At 42.7% G+C, this 17252-nt stretch overlaps 1 protein-coding gene across 1 annotated transcript in view; it reads right to left on the bottom strand.

Moving 5' to 3' along the window:
- Positions 1-17252, bottom strand: part of Bpifc (BPI fold containing family C) — a 39378-nt gene that overhangs the window by 5893 nt on the left and 16233 nt on the right. Inside the window, exons 7-12 of the mRNA XM_027392486.2 lie at positions 15203-15294; positions 13228-13404; positions 11560-11613; positions 10111-10281; positions 9256-9323; positions 756-798 (exon numbers count right to left, since the gene is read on the bottom strand). Coding sequence (XP_027248287.1) covers positions 756-798; positions 9256-9323; positions 10111-10281; positions 11560-11613; positions 13228-13404; positions 15203-15294 — 605 coding nt within the window. The remainder of the gene's footprint in view (positions 1-755; positions 799-9255; positions 9324-10110; positions 10282-11559; positions 11614-13227; positions 13405-15202; positions 15295-17252) is intronic.

Genomic DNA, 17252 nt, shown 5'->3' with positions numbered 1-17252 from the left:
TTTTAAACAAAACAATAACACAAGTTACTTGTTGGGGTGTGCAGGGATTTAAATGAGAAATGTCTCCCACAGCCTCATGTATTTGAATACTTGGTCCCTAATTGGTGGTGCTATTGGAGGTTATGGAACCCCTTTGTTTTGGCCTTGCTGGAGGAAGTATGTCCCTGGGGCAGGATTTGGGAGTTTATAGCTTCACCCTACTTCTTGCTTGCTCACTCTACTTCCTGTGTATGTATGGAAATGTAATTAGCCACTTCCTGCCCCTGCTACCAGACCATGGCATCCCTGTCATTATGGAAATGTCGGTGGTGTGTTATCACAGCATCAGAAAAGGAGCTAAGACTACTCCCAAGCTGGATATGGGTTGGATGCCTTTGAAGAATGAACTTAATTGTGGAATTCTGAAACTTAAATTTAACACTACAGGATCACTACATCTAGGAAACAAACCGCCCACGAGAATGCCCATTTTTGTAGCATCACACAGAGTCTTTCCAATTCTTTTCAAAGCCCTGTAATATGAATAAAAGTCTACTGCTAAGCTAATGGGCTTGATAAATGAATACCACGAAGGCCTCAGGTTCAACCCCTCCTCCCCTCCCCGTACTGCAAAATCAACCAAACACACGAACAAGAAAAAAAATTCAGAGCTAAAACTATGGAGACATCAAGGATTCAGAGACACAGAAAACAACGTACACAGAATTCTGTTTCTTGTGCCTTTTTCAGGGCACCCTGAGAGCTTGCATTCTTACCTTAGCATCTCTATGGCTGTTCTGTGGCAAAGAGAGGCGGAATCTGAAAGGAAACAGGAAGAGGTTAAAGGAAGGTAGATTTATGGGGGTGGAAAGCTGGTTCAGCAGTTAAGAGTTAAGAACAGTTTTTGCTCTTGCAGAGAACCAGGTTGAGTTCCCAGTCTCCCACATAGTGACTCACTCACAACTGTTTGTAACTCTAGTTCCAGGGGACTCATTGACCCCTTCTGACCTCCACAGGCATCAAGCACATGGTGCATGTATGTATGTATGTATGTATGTATGTATGTATGTATGTATGTATGTATACAGGCAAAACACTCATACATATTAAGTAAGTCTAAAAACAGATTTTTTTTTAAAGAAAGCTAAATTTTAAAATAATAAATGCTGGGCAGTGGTGGTGCACACCTTTAACCCAGCACTCGGGAGACAAAGGCCAGTTCAAGACCAGCATAGTCTACAGAGTGAGTTCCAAGACAGCCAGGGAGAGAAACCCTGTCTCAAAAACAAGACAACAAAATAATAAGAAACAACACAACAAAAAGAAAAGTAGATTTCTTTCTTTTATAGTAAAAACAAATTAGTACTGAAAAATCTGCATATAAATGGTGTACACTTCTAAACCCAGCACTCGGGAGCTGTATCAGGATTAGGAACTCCATGCCAATTTGCGCTACCTACGCAGATATACTGCAAAAACAAAGACCACAAACAAACTCAGAAGGTCATAGAGTCTACTGTATGCATCTTTTTTTTCCCTTGTAATTCACTGCTGAGGAAGTGGAACAGAACCAATCAGAGGGCTTGGCTCTGTCTCTAGGCTGACTCCCCCAGTGCTCTGCCTATATGCAGGGCTTAACAGTTGATAATCTAGAATGCAAAGCATTGTTGGACACTTTGCAGATCTTATGGCTTTCCTTAGGTGCTCATCCTATGCTTAGCTATGTGTTGGCCCTGTGAAGAATTTAATTTAAGATTGTAAAGGATGATATAGAGTAGTGTAGAATCCAGTGTTCTTTTGTGGATTTACAAGGATATATGTGAAAGGTTCAGGCATTATGCTGGCCTGCCCCTGTTACCTGATGGAACAGGCAGTACCCTGGTCAGCCCAAAGTTCCATGGGAACTAAGTCTGCATGCAGGTGCAGAGGACCCCTTTAAAAAGACAGATCCCTGCCTATTTACACTCTCTACTTCCTCTCTACTCTCTCTCTCACCTATGCTCTCTCTGCCTCTCTATGGCGACTGGCCATGGCAGTCAGCCATTTACCCTGTTCTTCTCCTCTTCTTAGTCTCCCTACTCTGCTGGGCCTTATAATAAACTTATAGTCAACATGCCTCATGTCTCAGCATTTCTCTTTTCTTCTTTTTAAACAAAAGAATAACAGTATGTGTGTGAGAGAGAATGGGGTGGGGAAAGACAGTCTGGAGTAAAACAAATTATCCTTTGAGAAAAGCATTCTATATGCGCCCCTCGAATGACACTTCACACCCACTAATTGCCTGTTCCTCTTCCAAGGTAGGTAGGGACTATTGTCCTTCTCTCTGGTCTCTAGACCAAGAGTAGTACAAGGCACAAAATAGGTGCTCAAGAAATCCTTACTGTGCAGATAGATCCATATCTATCGCCATGCACAAAACTTAACTCCAAATGAATCAAAGACCTTAACATAAATCCAGCCACACTGAACCTCTTAGAAGAGAAAGTAGGTGGTACCCTCAAACAAATTGGTACAGGAGACTGCTTCCTGACATAACATCAGTAGCACAGACACTGATGCTGACAATAAATGGGACCTCCTGAAACTGAGAAGCTTTTGTAAGGCAAACGACACAGTCAAGAAGACAAAAACAGCATCCCACAGAATGGGAAAAAATATTCACCTGATCTCCAAAATATACAAAGAACTCAAGAAAGAAGCTAGTCTCCAAAACACCAAACAATTCAATTAAAAGGTGGGGTACAGAACTAAAAAGACAATTCTCAATAGAGAAATCTAAAATGGCTGAAAGACACATAAGAAAGTGTTCAACATCCTTAGCCATCAGGGAAATGCAAATCAAAACAACTCTGAGATACCATCTTACTCCTGTCAGAATGGCTAAAATCAAAAAACACCAATGACAGTTTATGCTGGAGAGGATGTGGAGAAAGGGGAACACTTCTCCACTGCTGGTGGGATTGCCAACATGTATAGCCACTTTGAAAGTCAGTATGGCGACTCCTCAAGAAAATGGGAATCAGTCTACCACAAGATCCAGCAATTCCACTCCTAGGCATATATCCAAAAGAAGCACATTCATACAACAAGGACATCTGTTCATCCATGTTCATAGCAGCACTATTTGTAATGGCCAGAAACTGAGCAAATTGAGAGCATGGGGGAGGGAGCTAGGAGAATGAGAAGGGAAGAAGAGGAAGGATGCAGAGGTCATGAGGGAGCAGAAAGGTTGAGTCAGGTGTAGATTAGAAGAAAGGATATGCGATAGGTAGGGTTTTAGTTGGGGGGGTGGTAGCGGAAGAAGGGAGGGAGAAGGGAACTGGGATTGTCGTATAATTCAATCTTGTTTCTAATTCAAATAAAAAAAAATAAAAAAAGAATTCCCCAATGTTTTAACTATAGTTCCTCCTGTAGTCTGGAAATTCTCCCGAGAAGAATCTGTTTAGAGTTTCCTCCTTGCCAAGAATCCAAAAGCACCCTTACGAAGGAAACTGCAGACACATTCTATCTAGACATGTGTTCCTGATGGCTCATGTGGGGAAATATTTGCCTGCCCCACCTGTGAGGAGGCGAGGTAGTAATCAGCTGCATTTGTGTTTTCTGACTGCATTGCTTGGGAGGGGTTGTGGGGCCTGTGTGTGTGTGTGTGTGTGTGTGTGTGTGTGTGTGTGTGTGTGTGTGTGTGTGTACTGATGAAGGGTAGGGCATTTGGGAATGTCCGGAGTCTTCATTATAGAAAAGTCAAAAATTGTACCAAAGTTTTAAGTGAATCAACAGTAATGTACATTTGATTACTGAAAGATGTTTTGTGTATGTGTGTACAAATTCCCATTTGTGTGTGCAGGTGTGTGTGTATGAGTGCACATAGGCTCACATGTGAAGGTCAGAAGTCAATGGTGGGTGTCACTCTCACTTTCCACCTTATTTTTTGAGACAGGGTCTCCAACTGACCCCAGAGCTCCCTGATTTGGTTTGCTGACTGACCAGGGAGTTTCAGGGACCCTCTCTTTCTCTGCTCTGGGTTTATAGACATTTGCCTCAGCACCTGACCAGCTTTTTGTGTGGCTTCTGGGGATCAGAACTCAGATACTTCTGTTTGGACAACATGCAGCTTCGTTGACTGAGCCATTTCCCTAGGCCCTGGCTGCCTTGAGTTTTGCAGATTGAGGGTTAGAATTAACTCATCTGAATGAAGACCAAGAAAGAAAGAGTATCATTTAACTTGGTCTATGGATCTACAAAGCACCTACTATGTGCTAGAGATGCTTCCAAACACAATTTTGTTTGACTTAAGAGGCTCCATGACAGCAGAGGGACAGTAGGAATCTGCCATGTGATGTGTGAGGTCAATGCTACAGTTTCTAAGGCCGTTCTGATTTGTCATGCCTCTGGGGACCAATTTACCCATCTTGTGTGGTCAAACTTGGATTGTGGAACAGGAAGAGAGAATTAACTACCAGGAGTAGTAGCAATGGCCAGCCTGTGTGCCAAGGACATCATATCATCACCCCATCCACTCATCCATCAGCTGTATGCAGAGGTGAGGGGTGTGGTGTTTGTCTGATGAGGAAACTGATACTTAAGCTTGAATAGCTTGCTTCAGGTCACACAGCTACCAAGTGACACAGAATCCAATCCAGATCCACCTGACTCCAGACACCAAACTTCTGACTAGACATTCCCTGGCTATCTGCTTCTTTTGTCCTTTCCTCTATTTGGTTCCTGCAGTGAGAACAAGGATGTGTGCATTTTCCATCCAGGACACTGTCCATATCTTCTCTTTTACCTTTCAATTCGTAGTATTGAGAAATGACTTGCTGTCTTTTTCAGTTTTTATGATACCAGGTTCATGCAGACAACCCTATTTATTTCCTTAGCCCCAGGTCTAGGTGCCATTTTCTCTGTCCCAGCTTTTTCCTATGCCAAAGGCAAGGTTACACCATAGGTAAATACTCATGGCTTTGAAATAGGTTCAAGTTCTGATCCAGCCACTGGACAGCTCTGTGACTTTCAGAGTAAGCTATCAAAGCTCTGTGACCGGAGAGTCACCTCCAGGTGCTCACTTATCCTGCAGATAAACACTTGCTGAGCATGGGTGTCGGGTCATGGAATGGGGCTGTATGATTTGAGTCATGTTTGGTTCTTTCCTGGGACTCTGGGCTGTCCAGTGTCTGATTCCTGAACATCCAGGCAGTGGCAGGCATGGGCCTTTTCTTCCTACTGGGTTGCCTGATCCAGCCTTGATAGGAGGGTTTGCGTTTTAACATATTATAACTTATTAGACCATGTTTGTTAGATATCCCTGGGAGGCCTGCTCCTTTTTTTGGAGGGGAGGGGTGGAGGAAGAGTATATCTGGGGGAAAGGGAGGGGGGGGCAGAGGAACTGAGAGGATACTGCGGTGGGGATGTAACCTATGAGAGAAGAACAGGAGCACACAGATTTAAGTGAAGTGAAATGGGTGTTGTGCTGGGTGAGGAAGCTAAGAACTGTAAAGCTCAACAATAAAGAGGAGGAGAGGATCCCATCTCCCAGAGGAGTGAGGGTTCTCTCAATAGGGACACTCATGGAATGACACTGTAGGGCTAAAGGGATAGCTGAGTGTTAGAACACTTGTTTAATGTGCAAAGCCTTGAGTTTGATCCCTAGCAGAGAGACAGAGATAGACAGACAGAGACAGAGGGAGAGAGGGGCTGAGACAGAGAAAGAGGAGAGAGCTCGTGTAATTGAACATCTCCTTTCTGTTTGCTGAGACTAGACAGAATTGTTAAGTAATAGTTACAGGCAGCATCTTTGAGCAGCAAATAGTGTTCACATATGGACTCACAATGTCACAACCTCCCAAAGCAGGTTTGATCAGAGCAGCTTTTTGTGGAGAAGGAAATAGAGATCCAGAGAGGTTAAGTAACTTGCCTAAGACTACACAGCTGATAAATGGTAGTGCTGGGACCTAAAAACACCTAGGCCTGCTCTCTAATTCACCATAATCACACCCCTTTGGGTTTGCCTTTGATTGCTGCATCTCTTATCTGCACAGGCAATGCTAAGCAGCTCAGCCAGGGCTGGTTAGAAGGCCATGGTGTGCTGGGAGTTCATTTGGAGACACTATTGCCTGCTTCTTCTCCTTTGATGTCTGTCTCATGGATCCCCAACCATGCTCCCCTTTCCTGATGACTGTGACATCAGCCAAAACTAAACCAGCTCAGCCTGAAAGGCAACTCTGAGAGCCCTGGAGTGGAGGAGGGGCAGTGATGTGGGAGGCGGGGCTGCTGCTCCCACTGCTGAGGACAAGACTGCCTTTCAGCCCAGCCTTGCTAAGCTGTTCTCTGGCTCTTTGGCCTAGTGAGGCCTGACCCACAAACCTTGCCCAAAGCCGGCTCAGTGCCTGAGCTTAGTACAGCATCTGCTGCAGAGCCACCTTCAGACTCCTTCTCTGACTACCCTGCCATTCTTCATAATTTTTTAAAAAAACATTGTGTGTGTGTGTGTGCATGCTGTGTTCATCTGTGTGTACCTGTGAAGACCAGAGGTCCATGCCAGATGTGTCCCTCAATCATTCTTTATTTTACCTATCGTCTGGCTGTCTGAGACAAGGTCTCCCACTGTCCTTGGAGCTCATTGTTTCAACTAGTTTGGTTGGGCAGCAGGTCCTCAGGATCTGCCTGTTTCTGACCCTCAGCACTGAGGTTAAGCTGTGCCCCACCATGTCCACAAGGGTGTCAGAGATTCAAACACAGGTCCCGATTTGTATTTAGTAAGCACTTTCCCCACTGAGACAGCTCTCTGTCCTTCTTCATAATCTCTGGAATAGGAGAGCTACATTTTCCCTTAGCAGTGGCTCTAAATAATATAGACTCCTACCCACATTTGACTAAGACATCAGGGCAGGGGAAACTTTCCAATCCACAAATCTCAAGGAGACCTACAGCAATGAGCAATGAGGTAGGAACCCTAATTTCAGGGTTCATCCTCATGAGATCAGAGTAATCTAAGGACTGCAGGAAGCTGGAAAATGGGATTATATGAATTCAGTGGGTTAAAATCCATTTTAAAAATGATTCCCTCAAGTAACCATAACACTGGCTGATGGCGCTATTGGTCACTAGGAGAAAAGTCAGGGAGGCCAGCATTCATCAAGATGGAGCAACATGCCCGGTCCCCTGACCAAGTTTGAGATACCATCATTATCTAACCCTTTCTTTAGATTCTTCGGGGAACATGGACACCTGTCACACCAGGCATTGTTCATCTTATCCAAGCACCTGTGCCATAGCTAGCAGTCTCAATCTGCTCCTGCCATCAGTCCAGGTCCTTAGCCTCTCTTATCTGCTCTCCTCTCTGTCCCTGTCACCTAAGGTCTTAATCTGTACTTACAGTCCCAGGCTGAAGTAATTCAGTTTGAATTTTCTCCCTCCTTCATTTTGGCCCATGTAGACAGACACTGAAGAATCTTTACCTCATCATCCACCTGCTCTCCGCTTTCCATCTATTTGCCTCTTGGAACTGCCACCTTGAAGGTCACCCGTTATGGCTCTGGGTCTTATCTGCCTGACCCCCTAGAAATAGGGCCACCTTAGGGTCTCCAGACAATTGAGAGTTTTATGTTTGGAGGCTTTTGTTCCATAATAATTGTTTTTGAAATTATAATTGTTTTGAAATTATTGTTGGTGTAAACTTAGTATAATAAAGTCTGGATTGTATTTCTTTAGGGTGTTATTTTAACGTACTTGAATGTATTGTCCTTGGTCCCTAAGTCTGGTGAATTCGGGTATGGTGTCTCCAGATCCTTCGGAGAAGTCAGCTATACTCGGAGGGTAAGTATGAGTCAAGAAGCCTTTTCTTTGTGCGAACCTTTACAACTGTGTTCTTAATGTAAAACAGTATAGCATAATGAATATTTTAATAAATAACTCCAATCTCCCAATCTCATAACCTTGGATGCTGGTTTTTCTTTTGAAGATGTGATGGCTGATCTAGTTTCTCATCTAGGTATGAAGCTCTTCATTGTACAATTGTACATTATACAATTGGTTATTGTATTTATGAAGTTTTGTATTCTTTTTCTACTTAACATGATTTTATTGTGGGAGTTTTCCATGTTGCTGCAGTCCTGTGCCTAGCCATCAGGTGGACTTAGGGTGTTTTCTCAGTTCTTTCCTGACAGTTGTTCTTGCCTCCTCTTCTTCCATGAGTTTAATATGGGCCAGTTCATCTTTCTGTGAATCCTCCCTTCCATCTTCACTTTGAAGATGGTGTTTAGTGACCCATATGTAGGAACGGTTCATGTCCCTTCACACCTTGTCACCTCCTCTGAGACTACCTAGGTCATGGGCCAAGATCTTGTTAAATTCTGTGTTTTAGTTATAGGGTCCAGTGGTCAGAGTCTGAAGGGTCTGTATCAGTCCAATTCTACTATCTTATACATAGGGAAACTGAGACTTGAAATGGAAGTGGTCAAAAAACTTGTACTGGCTAGTATTATGTCAACTTGACACAAGCTATAGTTATCTGAGAGAAGGAGACCTCTGTAAAATCAAGTTGTAGGCAAACCTGTAGAACATTCTATTAATTAGTGATTGGTATAAGAGGGTCCAGTCCATTTTGGGTGGCACCACTTTCACTGGTGGTTCTGGGTTCTGTAAGAGAGAAGGCTGATCAAGTCATGAGGAGCAAGCCATCTCTATGGTCACTGCATCAGCTCCTGTCTCTGGTGGGTTCCTGCCCACTTTGAGTTCCTGCCTTGGCTTCACTCAGTGGACTGTAACTTAGGATATGTAAGCCAAATAAACCCTTTCTTCCCGAGTTGCTTTTTGGTCATGCTGTTTTATCACAGCAATAGTAACCCTAACAAAGGCAAGACTTGACCATGGCCATAAGGCCAATGAGAATGGATTTGAAACTTGATCCCTGATTTTCTAAAGATGTTCACTGTACCTGGATGTCCCCATGTAACCCTCTTCTTGCCATATCCCCATTCAGTGTACTCTTTTTTGAGTCACCAAGAGGAACTCAATGCGTGCTGATAGAATTATCTTTACAATGACCTTGTTCCCATTTTATCTTGCTGTTGCTTTCATTGAAGAAGGAAAAAAACAGAGTGTAATCTTCTTTTACCAAGTTCAACCACTGAAATAATCTGTTCTGTTAGAGGCAGAGTACGAGCTGACTCACAATCCCACAGTAGTAAAGCATTTGTTTCCTTAGTGGTCACTTTGTCTTTGAGGAATGTTCACTAATTTGCTACCAAGGTTTCCAAAAGTCAAATCAATTGATCTTACCTGTTCAGAGATAAGGAACAGATCAGTTTTTGTCCCAAAATAGCCAGGCCAACACTGGTACTAGCAATCTGAAGATGAGAAAGCCCTTGTTACTGAAGTGAGTGACTTATCTGGACCACAAGTAAAGTAGCTCCACTATAGGAGTACAGTGGAGACACCCAAGCCCAATGTTCCCTGTTATCAAAAGATGTTGGGAAGAAATATCTCTGCCTCTGGGTAGTACAGTCAATGAATGTATTCTAGCATTTGAAGGTTGAGGAAGGAAGAATGAGAGTTTGAGGCCAGCTTAGGCCACATGGGGAGAAAAAATATTTCTTTTGGGGAAAGAAGCTAAGTGTAAAGGTTTCTTGTTTGAGCATGTCTTTTAAAACTTTTGGCAGTGCTGTGGATTAAACCCAGGGTCTTGCACATGGTAGGCAAGCAGTCTACCCCTGAGCCATATCCCTTATTCATGTGTATAATTTTGTTTGGCTTCATTGTACTTTTTAAAACTTTAATTGGCCAGGGAAAGTTGACTTGATTACAGTTCTCTAATGTAATGGAAGAGAACACAGGAAGTAGAGATTGGTGAGATATTTTACACGCAAGTTCATGAGCTCTTCTGTCTTCATATATAGCCACTTCCATATATGGGCAGGTGGATCTGTTATAGACAGCCTATCTGTTCTGTTCTGTTCTGTTCTGTTCTGTTCTGTTCTGTTCTGTTCTGTTCTGTTTTCTATTCTATTCTATTTTCTATTCTATTCTATTTTCTATTCTATCCTCACTCCAAATATCTAGAGCCAGCTAGTCAGTGATTCCCAACAGGAATAGGATTGGTACCCAGAGGCTACCCTCCTGTATCTGTAGACTCACAAAGTCCATAGAGACGATGGGCTCGATGGTGGAGTTCTGCAGTTCAGTGAGCATGATGACAGCAGCAGGGAACTCCAGGCTGAAATTGTTTGGGTGTAAGTTGATCACAGGAGGCCCCGTGGCCATGATCTGCAGCATGAATGGTTGGGATAAGACGTAGATCTCTGCAATCTGTCCCATTTGGGGAGAGAAACAGAGATAGAGTCAGGAGCTGATGAGGGGAAACCACAAACCTGGAGCAGACTGTGCTAAGTAAATCTTGCATCAAGCAGTTAAAACAGAATACACCTCTTTGCTAGGAATAACAACATGCATTTGCTGACTACATCCTTTGTGCCAGCTACAAAACCAGGGACTTTATCATCTCTTATTTTTAATTCATAAAATTCCAAGACAGGTCTATTGGTAGTGCTATTTTATTTTTATTTTTATTATTTATTTAGTTAGTAAGTTTTTTAAGACAGGATTTCCTGTGTATTCCTGGTTGTCTTGGAACTCACTATGTAGACCAAGTTGGCCTTGAACTCAGAGATCCAACTGTCTCTTTTTCCCAAGTTCTGGGATTAAAGGCCTATGCTTCCATCACCTGGCAGGAGTGGTTTTATAATGGAAGTTGAGTTGTGGACAGGCTAAGTGTTTTTCTCACAGTTTTCACAAAACTAGCTATAGAACTGAAATGCCAGCCAAGATCTCTCTGCCTTGAGTGCCTTTCTCTGAAGCATCTTGTTCTTCGCAGGCAGACTTGAACCTGTAGGTCTCTTATGTATGAAACCTGGAATGTTATGAAGGGGTGATATTAACAGTTGTTTTACTAAAGTCATGTGTATCTTAGTAGTTGAAAAAATGACTCAGGAGGACCAAAATTAAAAACCAGCCTGGGTTAAATATTTAGTTTCAGACCAGCCTGAACCTTGCCAATAAATAAACAAATAAATAAATGATGTAACTTAAGGATTAAGTCTTCCATTCAAGCCAGTAATTTCTATAGTTGAGTGAATTATTTTACGGGTGGTGGAATTTTATGGATTGATTGCTTTGTGAACTTAACAATACTTTTAGTTGTACTTTAATGGGCTTTATTTAGGAAATATTTCTGGATGTTTGATTAGGAAGAAAAAATCTTGAGGGATGGAAAGAAGGCCAAGTATGGTGGTATATACCTTTAATCCCAGGACATGGGAGGCTGAGGCAGGGGGATTTCAAGTTTATCCATGTTACATATTAAGACATTGTCAAGAAATGAAAGAGGGGAAGAACAAAGGGAGTGGAAGAAAAGGAAGAGAACCGAAGCAGGAAAAGAAAGAGAGAATGGAAAACAAATAAAAAAGAACAGAAAGATGCATTGACATATGCCTGGATCAAAGAAGAATGTAGAGACTCCAAGAGTCTCCTGGAAGTGACTTCAGTGACAATACATCCATCACTGAGGAGCAAACCTTGAGCACTCACCTTGGAGAGCACGCTGCCAATTCCTTGAGTATTTTGATTGAAATAGTTGGAAATCTAGAATAGAAAAGAAGCACTGCATCACTGCAAGACTTTAAAAAAGATTATTTATTTATGACATATATATATATATATATATATATATATATATATATATATATGGATGTTTTGTCTGCATGTACATTTGCACACTAGAAGAGGGCATTGGATCCCATGGGACTACAGTTCCAGATGATTGTGAGTCATCATGTGGGTGCTGAGAATTGATCCCAGGTCCTGTGAAAGAACAGCCAGTGCCCTTAACCACTGAGCCATCCCTCTAGACCCTCACTGCAACATTATATCTGGGTTGTCTTTTGGGGTAAAATGTAGAATTCTCTCTAATGTGAAGTGAAGAGGTGGAGCCACAAAATGTTAGATAACATCATTTTATAACCCAACCTTAGAAATCTGAGGCCTAGAAATGGCCAGAGACTTGCCCAAAGTCACATTCCTTTAGAGAAATACCTTCTTCACTGGAGAACACCAAATCATATATGCGCAATATTTATGCAAACATCTGACAGTCATTAGAAGCAAGTCTCGAGTTATTGTTGTCATTTTCAGAGATTCCCCCAAACATAAGTTGCTTTGTATTTTACCCAGTGAGCATTCTTTTCAAGTCTAAGGCATCTGGTGCTGCTGTCCTCACCACAGCATCTGAGATTTACAGCAATGTATACAACTATGATACACAGAAAGTAAAGATTTAAAACGGGTGCTTTTGGGTAATGAAGAGCACTGATTGTGCTTCCAGAGGACCTGGGTTCAATTCCCAGCACTCATGTGGTAGTTCACAACTGTCTGTAACTCCAATCGTAGTGGATTTGACACCATCACACAGACATACATGCAGGCAAAACACCAATGTACACAAAATAAAATAAATCATTTCAAAATAAATGAAATGGATGCTTTTTGTTGACTAGCCAGAGAGGGTGTTCTTGTGATACAAGAGAGGTACATGGCAAAGAGAATCAGTGAGTACCTGGACCAGTACCACCTGCTGGTGTAAATCAGTTGTAATTATCAATAGGAGAAATCCTTATACTGGCAGAATACAAGTAATGATGATGATGGAGGTGTTGGTGTTGATGGTGGTGGTCATGTTAGTGCTGCTGCTGCTGCTGCTTCTGGTGGTGGTGGTGATGGTGGTGGTGGTTGTGGTGGTTATGGTAGTGATATAGACCAGAAGCAGCAGTAGAAGAGCACTTGCTCTGTACGGAGATTGTTCTGGAAGCTATATATTTTTAAACCCTTTAGTGACCGTTATGACTCTAAAATTGTGGGACCCCAGCCCCCATTCTCAGATGAGGAAACCAACACATAGAAGTAGGTTGAATTGACCAAAGTTCACAGATGATAAATGGGGAAGAGACAGATATCTTTGTGTTAAGATCATTCTAGAATAGTTACTAGACATCATGGAGAAGACTAAATTAGAACTGGAAACCCAACAACCCCCTTCTTAAAATAACAACAGCTCTCCATTCTATAATTTCTTAATGAGTGATTGTGTAAAAAGGCCCAGGAATCAAAACTGTGACAAGAAGTTCATAATGGGACACATGTACATAAGAAAAAAATGATTAAAGATGGTGGCCACAGCCACCACCCCAAGGCTTTACTTACCTCCTTGGTGGACAGCATGACACCAAGAGCCCCAGATACATAGTGTGCAAAGGAAGCAGATTTAAAGAAATACTCAGATACGCCAATGCAGAGCATGGAGTCCTTGTTCCTTGGGAGCTCAAAGGGGGCTGGTAGGAAGGGAGGGTCAACGAGGCTTTCCAGTGGGTAGAATGCACCCTGTGGGAAGCAGAGATGAAGAGCAATTATTAGGGGGGAAATGCAAAGGTATGAGACAGAAGCTGGGACCTTTCAAGTCTGGATAAAAAAAAACAAAAAACAAAAAACAAAAAACAAACAAAACCCAGATGCTTCTCGCTAAGGACAAGAACATAAGGTCTTTAGGCTCCTTAGCTAATGGCCATATAAGAATTCTGAGAATAAAACATATTTTAAATGGTATGCATGTGTGTGGGTATGTACATGTGAGTGCAGGTGCCCTCAAAGGTCAGAGGCAATGAATCTCCTGGAACTGGTACAGGCAGCTGTGAGCCACCTGGCATGGGTGCTGGGAACAGAACTCAAGTCCTCTGGAAGAGCAGTGCGTTCTCAACAGCTGAGCCTTCCCCCAGCCCAGAGCTCTGGGGCTGTGTGTATAAAGAGCTGAGCCCTCCCCAGCCCAGAACTCTGGAGTCCTGTGTATCAACAGCCCCCTACTTCCACCCCCCCCCCCGACCCCCGTCCCAGCCCAGAGCTCTGGTGATTCTTGAGCATGTCTACAGTATGTGTTCACTCTCAGGTGTCACTTCTGGAGAGGCTCCAAGCTAGAACTTTTCTTAGGAGGGAGGTGCAGTCAGGCAAGACCCACCTATGAATAATGCATGAACCAGCCTTCCAGATGCCTGACTCTGGACCTTGAAAATACATAGACATTCACCGATAGACAGGGACTCCAAATGGCTTAATGAAGCATTTTTAATCCTGGTCTTATTAGGTATTGTGAATCATCTAAATGTACTGTCTTGAACAGCACTTAACTGATTTGAAAGACTGTGAATAAAGGAAATATAAACCAATTTTCATTCTAAAAACTGTAATATATCGGGTATAGTGGCACATGTCTTTAATTCCAGCACTTAGGAGGCTGAGGATCTCTATGAGTTTGAGGTCAGCCTGGTCTATACAGTGAGTTCCAGGACAGCCAGAGGCACATAGTGAAACTCTGTCTCAGAACAAAAAGATTGTGATATTAACTTGGATAAAACTAAACACAAGCAAGATGATGATTTCCAGTGTCAGTAACCACCATTTATACATACTTATGACTTCAGTAGCGGTCAGTAGCCTCAGTGAAATCTGCTAATTTGTTCAGTATGTGTTCTGAACATTAGATGTGTTAAATTCCTCATGCATGCATGAGTGTGGATATGCACACATATGCATGTGTGGGTACCTGTGCGCCTGTGTATGCATGCATGCGTGTGTGAGTGCATGTGTGTATGTTTAGTCTAGAGGTTGATGTTGAATGTCTTCCCTAATCACTCTCCACCTTAATTTTTGAGTCAGGGTCTCTCATTGAACATGGGGCTTGAGGAATCACCTAACTGGTTGGCCAGTGAGCCTCAGGTATTGTCCTATCTCTGCCTCCCAATGCCATCCCCCATGCCTGGCTTTTCCCACTGAATCCAGGTCCTCATCTTGTGCAGCCAGTACTGTACCAATTGAGCATTTCCTCCACAGCTCCTGATATGTTCGGTTCTAATAAATGCAGTTATTCTACTTGCAGGCTTCTAGCCTCAAATCTTATCCAGGAGGGAAGAGGCAAAATGTCTTGCTATATCTCATTAAGAAGATAGACATAAGTAGTGCAAGGACAACAGCCATTTGCCCACCAAGAAAGGGATCAGGAGTCTTTTGAAAAGGTGCGAACATGAGGCAGGTGCTATAGGAAATCATACATGTACATTTTCTTCTGAACATAATTTCTGTGCTCCAAATACTCTCCACAGGCAGGAGGGTGCCCTAGAATGACACCTACCTTCAAGTTCAAGTCAAGGTGGTTCTCAGTGACTTCTGGAGGACTCATCAGGGAACAATCCAGAACAGTGTAGTTATCAATCTTTGTTAAAACTAAATGACCAAGAAAGAAAATAAAAGAAAATTTGTGTTCATTAGAAGCTTAATCTTTGAATAATGCATGAAACACCAATTTCCCCTTTTCATAAGAAGCATCTGATAACTCAGGAAGAAGAAAAAGAGAGAAGCAAATAGTTTTTTTCACTATCAGAGAAATTTTGGCCTTTTTATGCATGTGTCTACAAAACATTAACACACACAATTGCATGTGTGATCCTTTTTTAATTTTTAAAACTTTGTTATTATTGGGCTGGAGAGATGGCTCAGAGGTTAAGAGCACTGACGGCTCTTCCGGAGGTCCTGAGTTCAATTCCCAGCAACCACATGGTGGCTCACAACCATTTGTAATGAGATATGGTGCTCTCTTCTAGTGTGCAGATATACATGGAAGCAGAATGTTGTATACATAATAAATAAAGTTATTTTAAAATAAGAAAACTTTGTTATTATTGTGCATATCTGTGTCATGTGTGTGACTGTGGGTGCATGCGTGGAGATTAGAGGACACCTTTTGGGACTAGTTCTCTCTTTCTACCTTTATAAGAGTTTTGGGGATTTGTGAGGTAAGCACTTTCCCCACTGAGCCACCTCACTGGCCCATGTGGTTCTATTAAATTTTTACATTAATTAATAAATCAATATTTATTTATTGTGTGTATGTGTACAAATGTGTGTGATGGTCAGAGGACAAGTTGAATGAGTTGACTCTCCTTCCACCATGTGGGTCCCACCATGTGAACTCAGGTTGTCAGGGTGGTGGTAGCAACCACACCCCCTGAATCATCTCACAGGCCCAGTGCTTCTATTAAGAAGAAGGAATTAACAAGCAAGTAGGCTGAAGGCAGACCCATACCTCTCCATTTGTTCCTCCAGATCCATTCCTGAAGTCTCATCCCTAGCCCTGTAGCAGAAGACCTGCTGTGGTCTCCCTTTCCTCTCTGACCCCATCCCCAAGGTATCATCACAAAGATCTCCCCACCTCCCAATTTCCCTTCCCCCAGCTCATCCTATTACCCCAGTCTCCAACACCAGAGGGCATTCATTCACTGGGAACACACCTGCTGAGCAGGCCAGGGAAACAGCTAAGCCAAAAGAAGACCCTCATGACTCCCTCCACCCCTGCACATCCAATCTACCAGTCTTATCCCTAGCACCACAACAGAATACCAGCTGCAGCCTTCCCTGGCCCACTGCTCACATCTCCAACTACATTTGGTAGGTCACACTGTGAAATCCAAGACTGTGTTAATAAAATCAACCTTGAGCCAGGAGTCAGAGCCCACAAATAGTTGACAGGAATTAGTCAAATGTAGTCAGTCAATATAACAGGTCTTTCTTTGGATCACCAGCTCCCAAATAATGACAAGGAATGATGGGGGTTGTCTTTCTGTATATATGTTTCTCTTATTGGTTAATGAATAAAACACTGTCTGGCCAATGAGGCAGGAAGATAGGTGGTACTAGGATGAGGAGAATTCTGGGAAAGGTAGGCAGAGAGGGCCTGTCAGAAGAGTCGCTATGTAGGCCGCCAAAGGAGTAATAGATCCGGGCATTCTCCAGTAAGCCAAGACCACGTGGAAATACATAGATTAGTAGTTATGGATTAATAATTCAGACAGAGCTAGCCAATAAGAAGCACTAGCCACCAACTAACAGTTTTATAATTAATATATCGTCTGTGTGTTTATTTGGGGCTGAAAAGGGCGACAGGACCAGGCTGGGACAGAGCCTCTTGTTACAATGGAGACTTCTTATTAATTACGAAAGCTTGGCCTTAGCTTAGGTTTGTTCCCAACTAGCTCTTAAGACTTAAATTAACCCATTTATATTAATCTATGTTCTACATTCTGGTTCATTACCTACTTCTCAATACAATACGTCCTACTACTTCTGCATCTGACTGATGAATCTCTACCTCTTTGATTCTTCCCCCAGTTCCTCTCTCTCCCCAG

Source organism: Cricetulus griseus (assembly GCF_003668045.3).
Source record: "Cricetulus griseus strain 17A/GY chromosome 1 unlocalized genomic scaffold, alternate assembly CriGri-PICRH-1.0 chr1_0, whole genome shotgun sequence".
Taxonomy (NCBI): domain Eukaryota; kingdom Metazoa; phylum Chordata; class Mammalia; order Rodentia; family Cricetidae; genus Cricetulus; species Cricetulus griseus.
Note: the sequence above shows the minus strand (reverse complement) of the source record. Positions and strands in the feature narration are given on the sequence as shown.